This window comes from Sceloporus undulatus, chromosome 6, assembly GCF_019175285.1.
Source record: "Sceloporus undulatus isolate JIND9_A2432 ecotype Alabama chromosome 6, SceUnd_v1.1, whole genome shotgun sequence".
Lineage (NCBI taxonomy): Eukaryota > Metazoa > Chordata > Lepidosauria > Squamata > Phrynosomatidae > Sceloporus > Sceloporus undulatus.
Window position 1 is genome coordinate 32,026,485 of NC_056527.1, and position 15,242 is coordinate 32,041,726.

Sequence of the window (15,242 nt, forward strand, 5' to 3'; positions counted from 1 at the left end):
CCATTCACCAACTGATTCAGTAAGCCCACTTTATCTGGGACTAACAATTTGATTGATGCAGTTGGAAAGTGGCTTATATTGAGTCAGAGAATTGGATTCATTTAGATCAGGACTTGTCTACACTAGTGCTGCAGTGGTATTCCTGTACTTCAAAACTCAGATCCAGAATTTGGGAATGCTGGACTATAATTTCCAAAATCTCCAGCCAGCAAGCATGGACATACCATTTGTTCATCTCAATGTAATCTCAGAATAGATTTACTCTGTTCAGAATTTGAAAATGCAACTTTTTTTGGGTCACATCCACTCTGATCAACACAAGTGGCATATGGGCCTGAAATAAGGCAGTCAGGCTCTCCTTTTTCTCTTTATCCATAGCTGGAGGAAGCACATTGCTTGGAATCCTATTGGCATCCTATTAAAGCATAACCTCCTACAGAGGTGGATGCACTTTTTTTTTTTTGTTCAATGTAGGATGCTGGTTTACATCAAAAGATGCAAAAAGAGTTGCCAATGGGTTACTCATGTGTGTGGAATGCTAACATGGTGCATGTTTGGTGTCTTGTTTAGTTTTGCAAATTTGCCATCCTATACAACTATACAAAGGATGTACAGCATAATCAGTACATAATTCTGCATGTGGATATTTATGCAACAGTGATAAGGGTTGTTTGTTGTTAACTGCCCTCAAGTCAGCTCTGACTCATGATGACACTGTGGTTGAGACATCTCCAAGCCTCCCCCCCCCATGTCTTGCTATGCTTATGTCTTGTAGATTTAGGCCTGTGACATCCATAATTGAGTCTGGCCATCTGACATGTAGTCTTCCTCTTTCTCCTGCCTTCCACCTTTCCAAGCATTATTGTCCTTTTGTGTAAACTGTGCCTTCTTCTAATGTGGTCAAATAACAATAGCCTTAATTTTGTCATCTTGGCTTCCAGGGGCGTTCTGGTTTGATCTGTTCAAGGACCCATTCTTTTGTCTTTTTGGTTATCCACTAAGGGTAACACAGCTGTATGAGTGATTGCTTACTTCCAAGTAACCAAAGGGTTGACGCTGAGATTTAAGCACAAGACCGCACTCACCCAATTAAATATTCCTGTGCAAATGAAAAGTGTGAAAACTTCTAGATACTTTGGGTCAGACCTTTCTTAAGAACAGCAGCTTTAGCCACATCTCTCAAAGACTGAGAGGTGGGTGAGCAGTATTTACTACTTCTCTTTGGAAAGTGTGGATGAGCCTGCATAAATAGCTCTGGGCACCTTGCTTTCTGCAATGGACATGACAGCCAGAATGCCAATTTGTTTTGAGCATAATAACTGTGAGTACATCAGTTGTGTAGTGCTTTTCATATTTCTTCAAAATGTGGTTGGATGTGACCTCAGACTACTTTGTAAGCTTGTGACTGGGAGGAGCTTACCATCATGTACGAGAATGTCTTCAAACATGACCCAACTGCCTACTTTAAATAGAGACTATTACAGGGTGGAATTCTTTTAATGACATGTGCAAGGATAAGTCATGCCAAGCCTGCTGGTTGATTTTTGTTTTACAATGGGCAACAGTCCTGTTCAGCTGATGGCCACATAAGTGGATTTGTGCACGTGGGACAACTGTGCAGCAGTGCAGTTAATTACATAGAATAACACATGAATGCAGACTGCAGCTATATGCACAACCGTACAATGGGTGGTTAGCCATGTTTCAACCAATGATCCAGGCATGAATACATTGGTATTGTGTACCATGAATCTCAATCATAGTTCCCTTCTTTCCATCCTCATTCATGTCCTGACTGCTTGGTGTACTCATATTTAACAAAGGATGGAGGGGAAAACTCAGGGGACATCAAGAACTGGATTAAGGGGCACAAGAGACCCCTCTAGGGCATCCAGCCCTGTCATCAACTTGGAGTTCCTCCCAAAGAAGAAAGGTGGCTGTTCAAGAATTAATCAAAGGTAGGGGCTTTCCTATGCAATCTTGCTGTGAGTTCCTGGCGGATGTATGCAAAAGAGTGCTATGTGGATGACTCCGTTCTAGGACTCAGTAACTAATTTTGTAAATGCATTTTCTCATATTAGCTATTCAAAGAATGTGAGCAAGCAAAAGTGTGTGTATGGGGAAGAGATTCAGTCTCATCTCCACACCCATCTGAATAGCTGATGGGTGCAGTAACTGTTGGACACACTGTTGGTTTATTTATTACTTAATGAATTTATACCCCATCTTTATTCTTGCACAGGAACCAGGGCAGACTACATCCAATTAAAACAAGTACATACATACCTACATACCCCCTTCCAAAAAACGACACACACACACACACACACACACAGAGATATGTTTGGTTCCTTTTGTTTAAGAGAGGATTTTTCATCTAAAGACCAGATCGACTCATTTTAGGCTTCATTGGGAATTGGTGCCAATTATTTCATTGTCTAGAAATTAGTGTAATTTCTATGTATGCAGGACTAGATTCAGTCATACTAAGAGAAGACCCATTGCAATCAGTCAGAGTGTAAAAATTATACAAGAGCTAATACGTTGCAGAGGATTGAGTTAGACTGAGACAACAGGAGACCAGGGACAGAATCCTCCCAGCTAGCCATGGAAACCCACCGGGTAATCTTGGGGATATAACAGTCTCTGCTTTATAGGACAGCAATGGAAGAATTCTTCTGAATAAATCTTGCCAAGAAAACTCTATCATACAGTCACAATAGGTCAGAGGACTAGTCTACACATGGTGTGCATTTTCGCATTCACACTGATGGTCTTCACATTTCACATTTATTAGCATCAACCTTCTCTCTGCCAAAAATGCACAGCCATCTGAATGCATACAAAGCAGATGGATGGCCACAGGTGTGATAATGCACATTTTTGAAGATTTCAAGAGATACAAAAGGTAAACCAATGTAGTCTTTTTCCAAAGAGTCCCCCACCCCTGCAAAAAGCCCAAATTCCTGTGAATCACTTGTGGCCAGATCACATTCTACTTGACTGGGATGAGGAGTATTTTAAATGTGTAGACTATACCGAAGTTGCTTTGAAGGCACATAATAACAAATCTGAATCCAACTTATAGAATTTCTTAAGATGTCAAATATCAGAAAATGAAAACAAAAACAAAGTAAGAGCAGCACTTGATTCCACTGAAAGACCAATGTTCTCAGTTTAGACATACTGTAGTTTTAAAATGTATGTGATGCAAAAAGAAAAAGAAATCCACACTTTTGCAGAATTTAGCATCAATGAGTTGTAAAGTTGATCTTCTGTTTCTGTTAAATCTGGGTCACAGTTGGACAGCCTCCTTCCCTCCAAAAAAGAAAAGTAATAGCAACACAGGGTCTGCTTCTTTATGAAAGCCAGAAAAATCTGCTTAGTGTTAAAGTGTGATACAATAAAACATCCAAGATTTCTTCTAGTATCACAGTTCTTCTAGCTTTTTTTTAATCATACAAATTATTTTATTTAAAAGAACACAAAAATTATTCTTCTTTGCTGGGGGTGAAAAAGGTCAGGAATAAATCTTGTTATTTTAATTTGCAATGTAAGTTGAAGTTAGGCACCTCCTGGATAGAGCAAAAAGCTCAGCTCACATTACTCTGACCTTTTCCACTGCTAGAGTCCAGGACACAGTGGAGAGCTCTGTGAAATACAGTGCCAATGAGTAGATGCCCATTATACACTGCAGCAGATGAACTCCCTTGAATTAATGAACCATCATCAATATACACTTGGGTGACTGTAGGCTTCTCAGATAGAATATCTTGAATGCGAAGTACCTGAAACAAAGCAAAAATTAACACTGGTTAACACTAACCCATCTGGAAGTATCACAAACTATCCAGAATCTCCTTGTTGTTGCTATATACCTTCAAGTACTTTCCAACTTACAGCAATCCTAAGGCCATAGGTTTTCTGGAGCTGAGAGTGTGTGAATTGTTCAGAGTCATCCAGTGATCCTCCATGGCTAAGCAGGGGATCAAATGCTGATTTCCATAGTCATAGTTCAATATTCAAACCTCTATACCATGCAGAGCTTCCTATGTTGGGTCAGCCTTACTCAGGAAAGCTTTTCTGGCTACCTGTTTTTAGATGGTGCCACTGGCCATGATAGATGGCTGAGATCTTAGGGTTCACTCTGGTCCAACATAGTCATTATTGAGGAATTGATAACCTTGATTTTAAGAAGGCTATAAACAAGTTGGAGCCGGTTCAGCAAAGGGCTCAAGTATGATAAGAGATATGCAGAACAAAGAGCCAGCATGGTGTAGTGGTTTGAGCACTGGACTATGGACCTAGAAACCACAGTCTGAATCCTACCTAAGCCATGGAAACCCACTGAGCAGGTCACACTCTTGGGCAAGTCACACTCTTTCAGCCTCAGACAATGGCAAGGGGAAATACCCTCTGAAGAAACTTGCCAAGAAAACCCCATGACAGGTTTTCCTTAGGGTTGTCATAAGACAGAAATGACTTGAAGGCACACAACTACAGAACAAAACACATGAGGAAAGGTTGAAGGAGCTGGGCAAGTTTAGACCAATGAAGAGAAGACTGAGGAGTGTCATGATTGCACTCTTTAACTATCTAGAGCTATCACAGAGGTTTGTTCTATGTCAAAGGGCAGAACCAGGTTCTAGAACTTGGCCTTTAGATATTTATAGAGTGCAATCATGTCACCTGTTCAGTCTTCACTGGGCTGACTTGACCAGCTCCCTCAATTTCTCCTCATATGTTATGTTTCTCCTCACATGTTTGCCTTTTCCTCATATATTTGCTTAATGTTTGCTTTTCTTCATGTTTCCTTTCCTCATATACTTGGTTTTAAGTTACAGGGGGGTGGATTTCCATTGAACTTTAAAATGAATATCTTGACTGTGAGAGCACTTTGGCAATGGAACTAATTGCCTAGACTGTTGGCAGGGTCTCTTTCTGTGGAGATCTTCAAAAAGAGGTTGGACAGCTACCTGCTGGGAATCTCTAAATGGAGTTCCTGCACTAAGTGGTGGGCTGGACTTTATGGCCTACAAGACCCTTTCCAACTCTATGATTCTATGGCCCCATACAGACAGGCCAAAATAAAGCTGCTTCGGGTCACTTTAAAGGTATGCTGTTTCAATTATGCATGCATAGTAAGAGTCCAGAAGCTGTGCCAAAGCTGCGCTCTAGTTCTTAGAACTGGATCGTGGCTTTGGCACGGCTTCCGGACTCTTAGTACGCATGCATCATTGAAATAGCATACCTCCAAAGTGACCCGAAGCAGCTTTATTTTGGCCTGTCTGTATGGGGCCTATGTACCTCTGGGAGAGCGCTTCCACAATCAGTGGCAACTGGTGGTTCCCAAATCAGTGGGATGCCAAATCTAATCCAGATTTTTGTCTGAACTATCCAAAGCTCAGATCCTATCTTGGTGATAGAGTTTAGCACCTAAGATAACTAAAGTTCAGACTAAACACCAGAGCTGATTCACCCCACTATCATGAAAGCCACCAGTTACCATTCTCCACAAGATATCTTGTTTTGTTCTGTGTACTCAGAACCACATTTTTAACTTTCCAGATACTGTTTTTTAAAATTTGGATTCAAAAATCATTGCAAGGAAAATAATTTATTTACTATCAGGTATGGATTTTTGCAACATACAGTCAGAGCTCCAAAAACTTGTTTTTCCAGAGTACAGATCCTCCAGACAGACATCATTGGCATGGTGGTTGGGTGATTCTGGACACTGCAATTTAACAAAAGCAACTTTTCCAAACTCTGTATATGGGGTGTTTCTTTTTACACTGGCTGTTGCAAAGTATCCACGTCAAAGTGCTATCAGAGAGAACTTTAAATGATGACATTTTGGTTGTTTATGTTTTGAAGAAGTAGCCATGTTAGTCTCTTGCAGCATAACATGGAGGATGGAAAGGGGAGAGGGAAAACAAGCAATATGGCAGCATCTCTAAGACTGTTTTTTATTCTAGCATAAGCTTTCCTAGATATAAACCCACTTCTTCAGATGCAGCTGTTTGTTGTGGGTACCATATTTTTAGCAACTGCATTTGCAAATGCAATTTGTGGGAGCACATGTTTTTAAGTGTGCCTTGTTTGGCTATAAGCAATGCAATTTTGATCTGACCTAAATCTGTACTAACAGCCAAAAAAAGCCTTCTGAACAGATTGCAAATTACACATGATGGTATACCTGATGCAAATTGTTTAGGTAATAATTTTAAAAAGTACTCTAGAAAACTAAAACCATCTTCTCACCAAATTTAAGGCATGATCTTTTTAATAGGAACTCAAATGAGGGAAGAGGATGTGCTGACTAGTTAGCCAGTTTAGGTAAAACTGTTTAATAACAGTTAGGTAATCTTGTATAAATGTATGTACCTTGCACATTATCTTGAAATCTTCTGATTTAGAGATGTTCTTAATATTTCCGGTGATAGGGAAGACCTGGTTCACAAAACTGGTGTTTTTTCTCCTATATTGTGCCTGATATGTGAATAGCTCTTGTATGAAAATGACACGTCCCACCCCCAAAAGGTTATAAAAATGGCATTAATGAAGAACCTATGTAGTGAGGAATATTCTACTGCATAGCAATTCTCCTGAGGTTTAGAGTCACTTGCATATGCAAACCAAGACAGTTGATTTCCTGCCAAACACCCATGTTAATTTGGCAGGATGGACTGGATCATGGTTTCTTCTGGATGTTCTCGTTTTAAATCATTTTGGCAACTGCTGTCAAACCATTTATATTTGCTTAATATATTGAAACAGAGTGTTAGTGGACTGAACACTGGACTCAGCCATGGAAACTCACTGGATGACCTTTGACAAATTACACTTTTTCAGTTTCAGAGAAAGGCAAGAGCAAACCCTCTCTAAACAAATCTTGCCAAGAATCCCACCATAAGTCAGAAATTATTTGGAGGCACTCAACAACAACAAATATATTATTTCCTTTGCTTCACTGTTTTTTCTTGCTGCTGACTGTCCTTATCTTTTTATTTTCTGCAAATCAATTGGGGGAAATTTTTGAAACAAATAGCAACTTCCAGGCCCTCTCATACCCTGGTTAAAATGCTATCACACATTTATCATTCATCTTGTTAAAACAATTTCTTACTGACCTCTGAACCAGGAAGGTTCTCTGGATCATAGAAGATCAGCTTCATGCCATTGGGATGGCATCCTACCCAAATGTCTCCAGTGTAAGGATCAACTGATATGTTATCAATCAGGGTGTCTGACTGGAACACCTAAAGTACACAGGGAAAAAAACACGCAACATTAAAGAAAAGCTTACAGTGACCAAAGGTAATGCTGAAAACAACTGCTTGCCTTGTAGCCAGTGCATCTTCAGGTGATATACATTTATTTGTCTCTTGGATGGAAAGGAGGACAGGGGCATTTGTTGGTATTAAGCTGAACCAGGATGTTATGCAGCATGTTCAAAAGGAAGGTTGCCCAGAACACAGAAAACATGCCATATGCTGATCAGAGCATATGACATATGCTGATCAGAGCATAGTTTTATACTACTATACCATACAGTAGTGCATGGGACCAAAGGCAAAGGTTTGTGACTAAAATTAACTTATTTTAATAATGCTCCTACTGCCAGGAACCAATGTGGCACTGGAGCTCTCTGATAGAGAAGGCAAAATATCTCACAAAACTACAATACCCAGATTTCCATAGCACTGAGCCATGGGAGTTAAAGTGATGTCAAATTGGATTACATCTGTGGTATGGATGCGGTCTGAGGCTCACAGGTAACCTTAACTCAAGCTACTATAATTTCCCCAAAGAGGTGACACTATCAAATACCTAGTAAGAGAAAGGAAATTGCCACCAAGCTACCATTCTGCCCTATCTGACCCAGACTAACTCTGGTATAGCTCTGAGAATGAAGCTGTCTCCTTTTGGCCATGCTCCTTTGGCCTGTGCCAAAAACAAAACAAAACACCAAGAGTATTTTTTAAGAAGTTGAACATTGATGGAAGGATAGTAATAAGAGGGCCATTATTGCCCCCTAGGAAAAGAATCCCAGAGCCTGACAGCAGCCATAAAAAAGGCCCTACTGTAAGGATACCAATACTTCAGGGGCAACTCAACTACTTTATAGGGCTGCAACCAACAGAATATTTCTTAATTTCAGGGATGTCTGTGTGCACCCAGCACTATTTCACCAGTTTCCCACTTTGTCCAATGGCCTTGCTGCACATCCTAGATTCCTATGGTTTTTGGCATAAGCCTTCAGGATATGTTTGCCCATTTTAACCTGTCTTGCTGAAACATGAGTTCACTAGATTTGTGCCTACTTGATCCAGTGGTTTTTCTAGCTCTTCAGGGAATGTCACCAACAGCTCATTGATGTCAACATATAGCAGATATAATCATATCAAGGCAGGAGAAAACTGCCCAATATGCATGATTTGTTTCAGATATGCAGGCCATACATAACTTACCTTTAAACGAGACAAACTCAAATTGGCATGTTTTTCAAAAACATGAATGCTATGGTCCATTATATCAGCAACGTAGACATACCTTGAAATGAAATAAGGAGTCTGAGTGTATTTTTCATGAAAGTCTTCCAATTTTAAGAAACTCTGTCTTGCAACACAGTCAAACACTTTATGCATTCATTCATAAGAGGAGCTCAAAATGGATAGTTTTGAGCTCCTCTTATGGAAGCTATCCATCTGAGCTCCTCTTATGAATGAATACATTAAGTGTTAGACTGTGTTGCAAGAGGCTTATAGTAATTTAGGGTGATATTTCAAGCAGCTTTTAATGCAATCAAAATAATATTCAATGCTTTGAGTAGGTATGGGGGCAATAATTTGAGCAAGATGCAAAGATGCATTTTGGCACCCAATGTTCATAGAACTGAGACTTTCCTCCACTCCCCCAATTTCTGTAGCCCCTGGATTGCCAAATCCTGTTCCAGAGATTTCCCAGTCCTCCAAAGCACATGTTTAGTGTACATGAAGAGCTGCAGGAGGAAGGGAGGGATCAATTATACTGACAGAAACACTAGAATCCAAAAAAAGTGCACCACTAGAAGCTGGCACACATTCCTTTCAAATTACAATAGCAAAATCTCTGGAAGGTAGAAATTTGGATGTTTATGGTATGTTATCCTACAAAAGGCTCCCTAAGACATTTCTGTTAACTGAAAGTAGCAAATACATTATTCTATGAACATTACCCAAAGATCCTGAAGAGCTCTAAGATCCACAGTTCTCTGTATACCTGTCCTTGATATTAATTACTGAGTTCAGAGAATATTCTCAAACTATATAGGACAGATAAGGAAAAGTCCAACTATGATTTGCACAAATGACAAATTTGTCCAGTTGAGAGTTAACAATAAACTGTGGTTTACTAGACAGAGGGGAGGGGAACAGGAAGACTGCACAAGCCAAATGTTTCTTCATGCAACCAGGGAAACACAGGCTTGGTTTACATAAGGGTGAGCTGTTTGTGACCCTCCATATGTTGTTGAACTCTAGATCCTATCATCCCTCACCATGGGCTTCCTACACTTTCAAACTTCCCAGCCATTCACAGATGTAATTATTTTAAATACATCCAAATGGAAAAATGGAAGAAACAGTCCCTTAATTTCTAAATGCTCACACATTGATAACACATTTAAAAGTTAGCCATCACTTAATTTTCACATCAAGGTTGATGTCAAGTACAATATTATCACATTAAGGCTGCTGTCAAGTGCAAAATTAGCACCTTATGATTACATTTCAGGAAAACACACAACAAATTAATTTAGCAAGCCAGAAGAATAATTAAAGTGTATCAAGTTAAGAAAGCATAAACACCCGTTTGGAAAAATAACAGTACTATAGCAATATTTCTCCTCAGTGAGACAATTTATGCATCATGCTCTACACTGCTCTAAAAAATACTTCTGTAAAAATTAATACTGGAACAAATGGAGGACCTTTGAGCTCTAATGTCCACACAAATGCAGGCATGCTATGGATTCTTATCAAGTTCTTGGGACTTTTCAGATGGTGCCAACATTTGGAAACGTTAATTTCATGAACCATGTCTCCTTGTTGGTATGGCCCTACTCAGGATATGTCTATCTACCGAGATCAGATAGTTGATCGTGGTTTTCTCAGTGGTTGCACCCAACCTCTGGAGAAGCCTCCATAGAGACTTCAATGTCACTTGTGACCCAACTCAGTGTTATTCATTGCATTTCCAAGAAAACCAGTCTTACTGGAAAGACCAGAAAGCATAAAGTTTCTGCTACTGATAACTTTTATTGTCTGTTTTTCTTGTTCACCTCACTCTAGTCATTTTAGTATGTTTAGTATTTTTTATCTGTTCCCTATTTTGTGGCAAGACAACTGCGGAAAGACAGGATATAAATATTTTAAAAACAAACAAAATAAAGACAAACACATATTAACTCTATATAAGCCAGGACAACTATTTTGAAAATAAAAACAAAAACCACCTACTTTCCGTCCGGTGAAATGTTAATGCCATTGGCAGAGTAAAGTCCTCCTGCCACTTCTCTAACTTCTTTTGGACTGTAGTAAACAATATTTGTCCAAGTCAAACCCAGAAACATCTCCAAGGTCTTCAAGTTGGCTTCTGTGAAGTAATAATCGTTGGTGGCATAGAAACTATCAGGGCCCACAGCCACAATATCATTCACACTATAAACAACAACAACAAAGATTGAAGAAAAGGTATATAACTGTGGCAGGAAAAATGTGGTCTAATGGAAACATGTCACTCCAGATCTCACGTATGTGGCACTTGAAACTCCTGCCAGTTTCTTAAAGTCCCCCAAGCCCCCATTTAAAAACAAAACAAAACACTGGTGCATTTCCCTAAAAAAAACCTGCACAGAAAGTCCCCGAACAAGTGAGAACACCTCCTCATGTCCCTCCACTTCCCAGTACCTCTGTCTTTATTCATGTCATTCTCAAAATGGTGACAAATAATGACACAACATAACATTTTGGGAAGGACTCTGAAGAAATATGGTAATATTTTGGTACTTTAGTCCATTTGGCCCATACTGGGGTCAGGGAAGAAATCACCCCTGAACTCCAAACATTTGCCCATCCTATAGACTATCAAAGATATTATTTCACACCATCTAAAAACAATTCACAGCCTGGACCCAGAGAACACAAAAGACAGAGCAGATCCAGTCAAATAGGCTATATCTAATTTTCTGTCTCATCTTACTGAAGCATGCGAATATTCGTATAACTAAAACTATGGGTTAGCCCCAAATTTTGTTGTACTTCAGAGGATATACATTGAAATGAATGGTACAAAACTGGGTCTAATCCTATCAAATGTTCTATAAGCTGTTCTATAAGCTGTCCTCCTCAAAGGAGAGATAATGACTTTGATTTTATATTGTCACAGCTTTACAACACTAACATATTTGTTTGTTGTTTTTGTTGTATGCCTCCAAGTTGTTTCCAATTCATGGCAATCCTAATGCAAACCTATCATGGAGTTTTCTTAGCAAGATTTCTTCAGACGAGATTTGCCATGGTCTTCCACTGAGGCTGAGAGCATGTGACTTGCCCAAAGTTACCCAGTGAGTTTCATTCCCAAGTGGGAAAGAGAATCCTGGTTTCTAGAACTGCAATCCAACATTCAACCCACTACACCATGCTGGCTCTGTAGGTAAGTGCAGATACCCACGCTTAAATGTGCACTGCACAGACAATTACTTAGAATTAACCATAAACATAGTTCTTAAGGAACAATGAAAGCCAAAATCACACTGACTCAAAGACTGAATGTATAGTCCCTCAAATCCATCACCAAGCAATTTAACCTGGTCCTCACTCCACTGCTCTTCAACTGTCAACAGACCACCCTTCTACTTGGTCTAACTTGCCTCAACTTTCCCCTCCACCTTACCTTAACAGACACCCCCAGATTGCTCATTACTTGGTACCTTGACAGGAGCTCATGCTTGATAGTTTTAAGGTGCACAAGGGAATTATCATCCTCCATAAATTTGAAAAGTTCCACCGTTGTCTTGATTTGGGGATGATTTACAACAAAGAGGTATACAGTATCATCTGGGGAGAAACACATAGTCAAGCAAGTTTGGTAATACTTGGAACAGAATGCCATTTTGAGAAGTGTTGGCTGTATCTATACTGCAGCATTAAAACATTTTGATCCCACTTTAACTACCATGGCTCAAATGTTATGGGACTGTGGGATTTATAGTTTTGTGAGATATTTAGCCTTCTCTTTCAGAGAGTTCTGGTGCCACAATAAATGCCAAATCCCAGGATTGTAAAGGATGGAGCTGTGACAGTTAAAGGAGTAGCAAATTCTGCAGTGCGGAGGCAGACTCAGGCAACAAAATAAAGCAGTCTATTTCCCCCATCCAATGGTGTTCAAACACAGCTCTCTAGAAGGATTCTGCACAGTCAAAATGTTCATTCTTGCATCCCAGAGGGAAAAAAAGAGGACATTTATCTGCATTTTGCTAATAAAACTTTAAGTGAGCCTCCTTCATGTGTTACAGGTTTTCATCAATAACACTGCTGACCATTGTGTGTTCCCACCAAACTGTGCCCCTCCAACATACAGTACACACTCAATGTATATGGAAACTGTAGCATGGGGCTGGCATAGTGATGTGTTACTGGGTACAAAGGCCAGCAACCTGGCTCTTGTCATGTCATGTCTCTGTCCACCACTTCATGCATGCAGCATAGTGCAATGGAACCTGACCAGTGTTTAGAAATTTAAAATTCAGAGAAATTTTGTTGCCATGAAAACAATTATCCCCCCCCCACCAGTTTTTCTCCCGAACAGCCCCCCTCAGCAATTTCCAGAAAGAAATAGACAAGATATGATACCACCACCCTTTACAGAACAAAGCTCACCGTTATCTTTAGGACTATGAACAGTATTTTGTATAATTTTGTTTGGTATAAAATAACATTTTGTATATGATTAACAAATTTAATTATTAGTTACAGATGGAGCTACAAGGTTTTGAACTTGAAGGGGCCTCTTTAGTTTTTGCCAGTTCATTAAGAACAGGCAAAAACAATAAAAACAGAAGACACTATCAAAATTAGTAAATCAGAGCAAATTATTTTGTTTCCTTTCCATAATGTCAAGCAGGCATAAAACGGTTGTTTCCACAAAAGGAAATGACAAAAGGAAACTGGAACCAAGAACTGTCACAGATAACTGTACTTTGCCTTACTGAACATCGATTTTAGAAAAAAATGTTGGGGAGCAAATGAACACCTTGAAAACACTGTCTTAAATATTTTAATCATTCTGAAAGAAAATATAGTATATTTATTTATTATTTAATTTATATCATACCTATTTCCCAGCATGGGATTCAAGACAACTGTACAATGTTTTAAAAGCACAATACAATTGATAAACTCCTAAAACAAAAGTTAAAACACATTTAAACTCAATTTCTGTTTTAAAAACAGAAGTTGAAAACAGCATTAAAGGATGCTTAAAAACATATTAAAATAAAAATCTCTATATTTCCCACTAAAAGCTTTATCTGCAACAACACACTAAAAACAAAAAGCTTGCTTAAATAAAAAGGTCTTTATCTGCCAGCAGAAAGACAGAAGGAAAGGGACCAACTGAATTTCCCAAGGAAGGGAATTCCATAACTTGGGAACAAATACCAAGAAGGCTTACTCATGTTCTCACCAGACAGGCTGGGATGGTAGTGGAACTCAGAGAAAGCCTTCTCTTGCAGATCTTATGGCTTGGGCAGGCTCAGATATTCCATAAACTGTTTAAAAAAACATTTTGTTGTTGTTTTCTTCCCCCCCGATTTTTCTGGGGGAAGAAAAGAGTTCAGAAATTTTTTTCAGGCCTTCAAATCTCTACCACTGTTGATTTTGAACAAATCAAAATCAAAATAGCTTTACTTGAATCCAGTCTCCACTTAAAAAAAAAAAAGAACTGTTAATGTCTAGCAGCTCCATAGAAGTTTGCTTGGTCCATCTGCAGTGAAGAGGATTGCCTCACTCTGCAGTGGTGAAATAACATGTTCTCCCCAATGTGGACCATCAAAAGCTGCTACTTCTTCCCTTGACTCAAACCATTTATTCTTCTGTAAAAAGTTCATCCCAATATATGAAACTGACATATTAGACTTCAAGATATGTCTATTTTAATCTAACAACTAAGCATGAGACCTAAAGTCCTGGCCACTTCAATCTGTTTCTTCCCTTTATCTCCTTCATAAACCCAGCATTACAAGAAAGACTCACTCATGTGTTCATGGCCTGCACAAGTCTAAGTAGGAGGACCTATACTTATCTCTGCAGCCCATGAACATTTTTTACTACCACGTTCATAATCCCGAGTCACTGGCTGGGTGAGCCTACTTGTTGTAGTCCCCAAAGTAACTTTTCAAAGCACTATACCTACAGTTTAATAAATAGTTTTAAAGGAACAGAGAAAAATGAGCTGCAACCTGCAGATAAAAATGTGAAAATATCACCACTCTTATGAATGTGTTTTTAAAAGACCTTTGGCCATGAACTGGCTCCAGGTGGAAACTAGAAACAGCTGGAAAATGGGTGTTACCTGGTGTCCTGTTGCAACTGTCTCTTCTATAGTCCCTCCTTATAAACAAGTCAACTTACCCTCATCAATGTATAGGCTGATCCCATGAGGATTAAAAGATGCCAGATCAAAGCCACGGCTGATTCTTAGCTCAACTGGACGAGGGTTTTCTTCATTTAAATCCATTAGTAATATCTCTCCTCTTTTATCAGGGGCAAAACTTTGCAACCCAGGGTATTTTAAGCCCTTGAAAACAGAACAAAGCAGAAACTTTGTTGAACAACAGTTCAGAACATTGACAACTTGCCAGTGGTTTGTGGACATGGTTCTTGATACCATTATTCTGATGCATCAATAGGTAGTCCAACCTTAACGGAATTTCTGTCATGACCTGCTCACATTTCATAGACATTCAAGAACAGTTATTGCTTTCTACTGGAGGTATGCAAGGTCCCAAGAGTCCTCTGGGCCGCTAAGCCTTTCCTTCCTTCTATCCATACAGTTTGAGAAATAAACACCCCACTATCACAACAGGAAACAGTGTGGTGTTTTGGTTTGAATGTTGGACTATGAATCCAGAGACCAGGGCTTGAATACTCGCTCAGCCATAGAAACCCCTGGGTGACCTTGGGCAAGTCACACTTTCT

At 39.3% G+C, this 15,242-nt stretch overlaps 1 protein-coding gene across 2 annotated transcripts in view; it reads right to left on the bottom strand.

Moving 5' to 3' along the window:
* Window positions 1–2,768: 2,768 nt before the first annotated feature.
* LOC121933587 (serum paraoxonase/arylesterase 2-like) overlaps window positions 2,769–15,242 on the bottom strand; it is a 42,568-nt gene continuing 30,094 nt past the window's right edge. For both annotated transcript variants that reach the window (XM_042473547.1, XM_042473548.1), the window contains exons 4-9: window positions 14,676–14,841; window positions 11,975–12,101; window positions 10,503–10,703; window positions 8,475–8,556; window positions 7,134–7,262; window positions 2,769–3,788 (exon numbers count right to left, since the gene is read on the bottom strand). In XM_042473547.1, coding sequence (XP_042329481.1) covers window positions 3,594–3,788; window positions 7,134–7,262; window positions 8,475–8,556; window positions 10,503–10,703; window positions 11,975–12,101; window positions 14,676–14,841 — 900 coding nt within the window. In that variant the 3' untranslated portion in view covers window positions 2,769–3,593. The remainder of the gene's footprint in view (window positions 3,789–7,133; window positions 7,263–8,474; window positions 8,557–10,502; window positions 10,704–11,974; window positions 12,102–14,675; window positions 14,842–15,242) is intronic.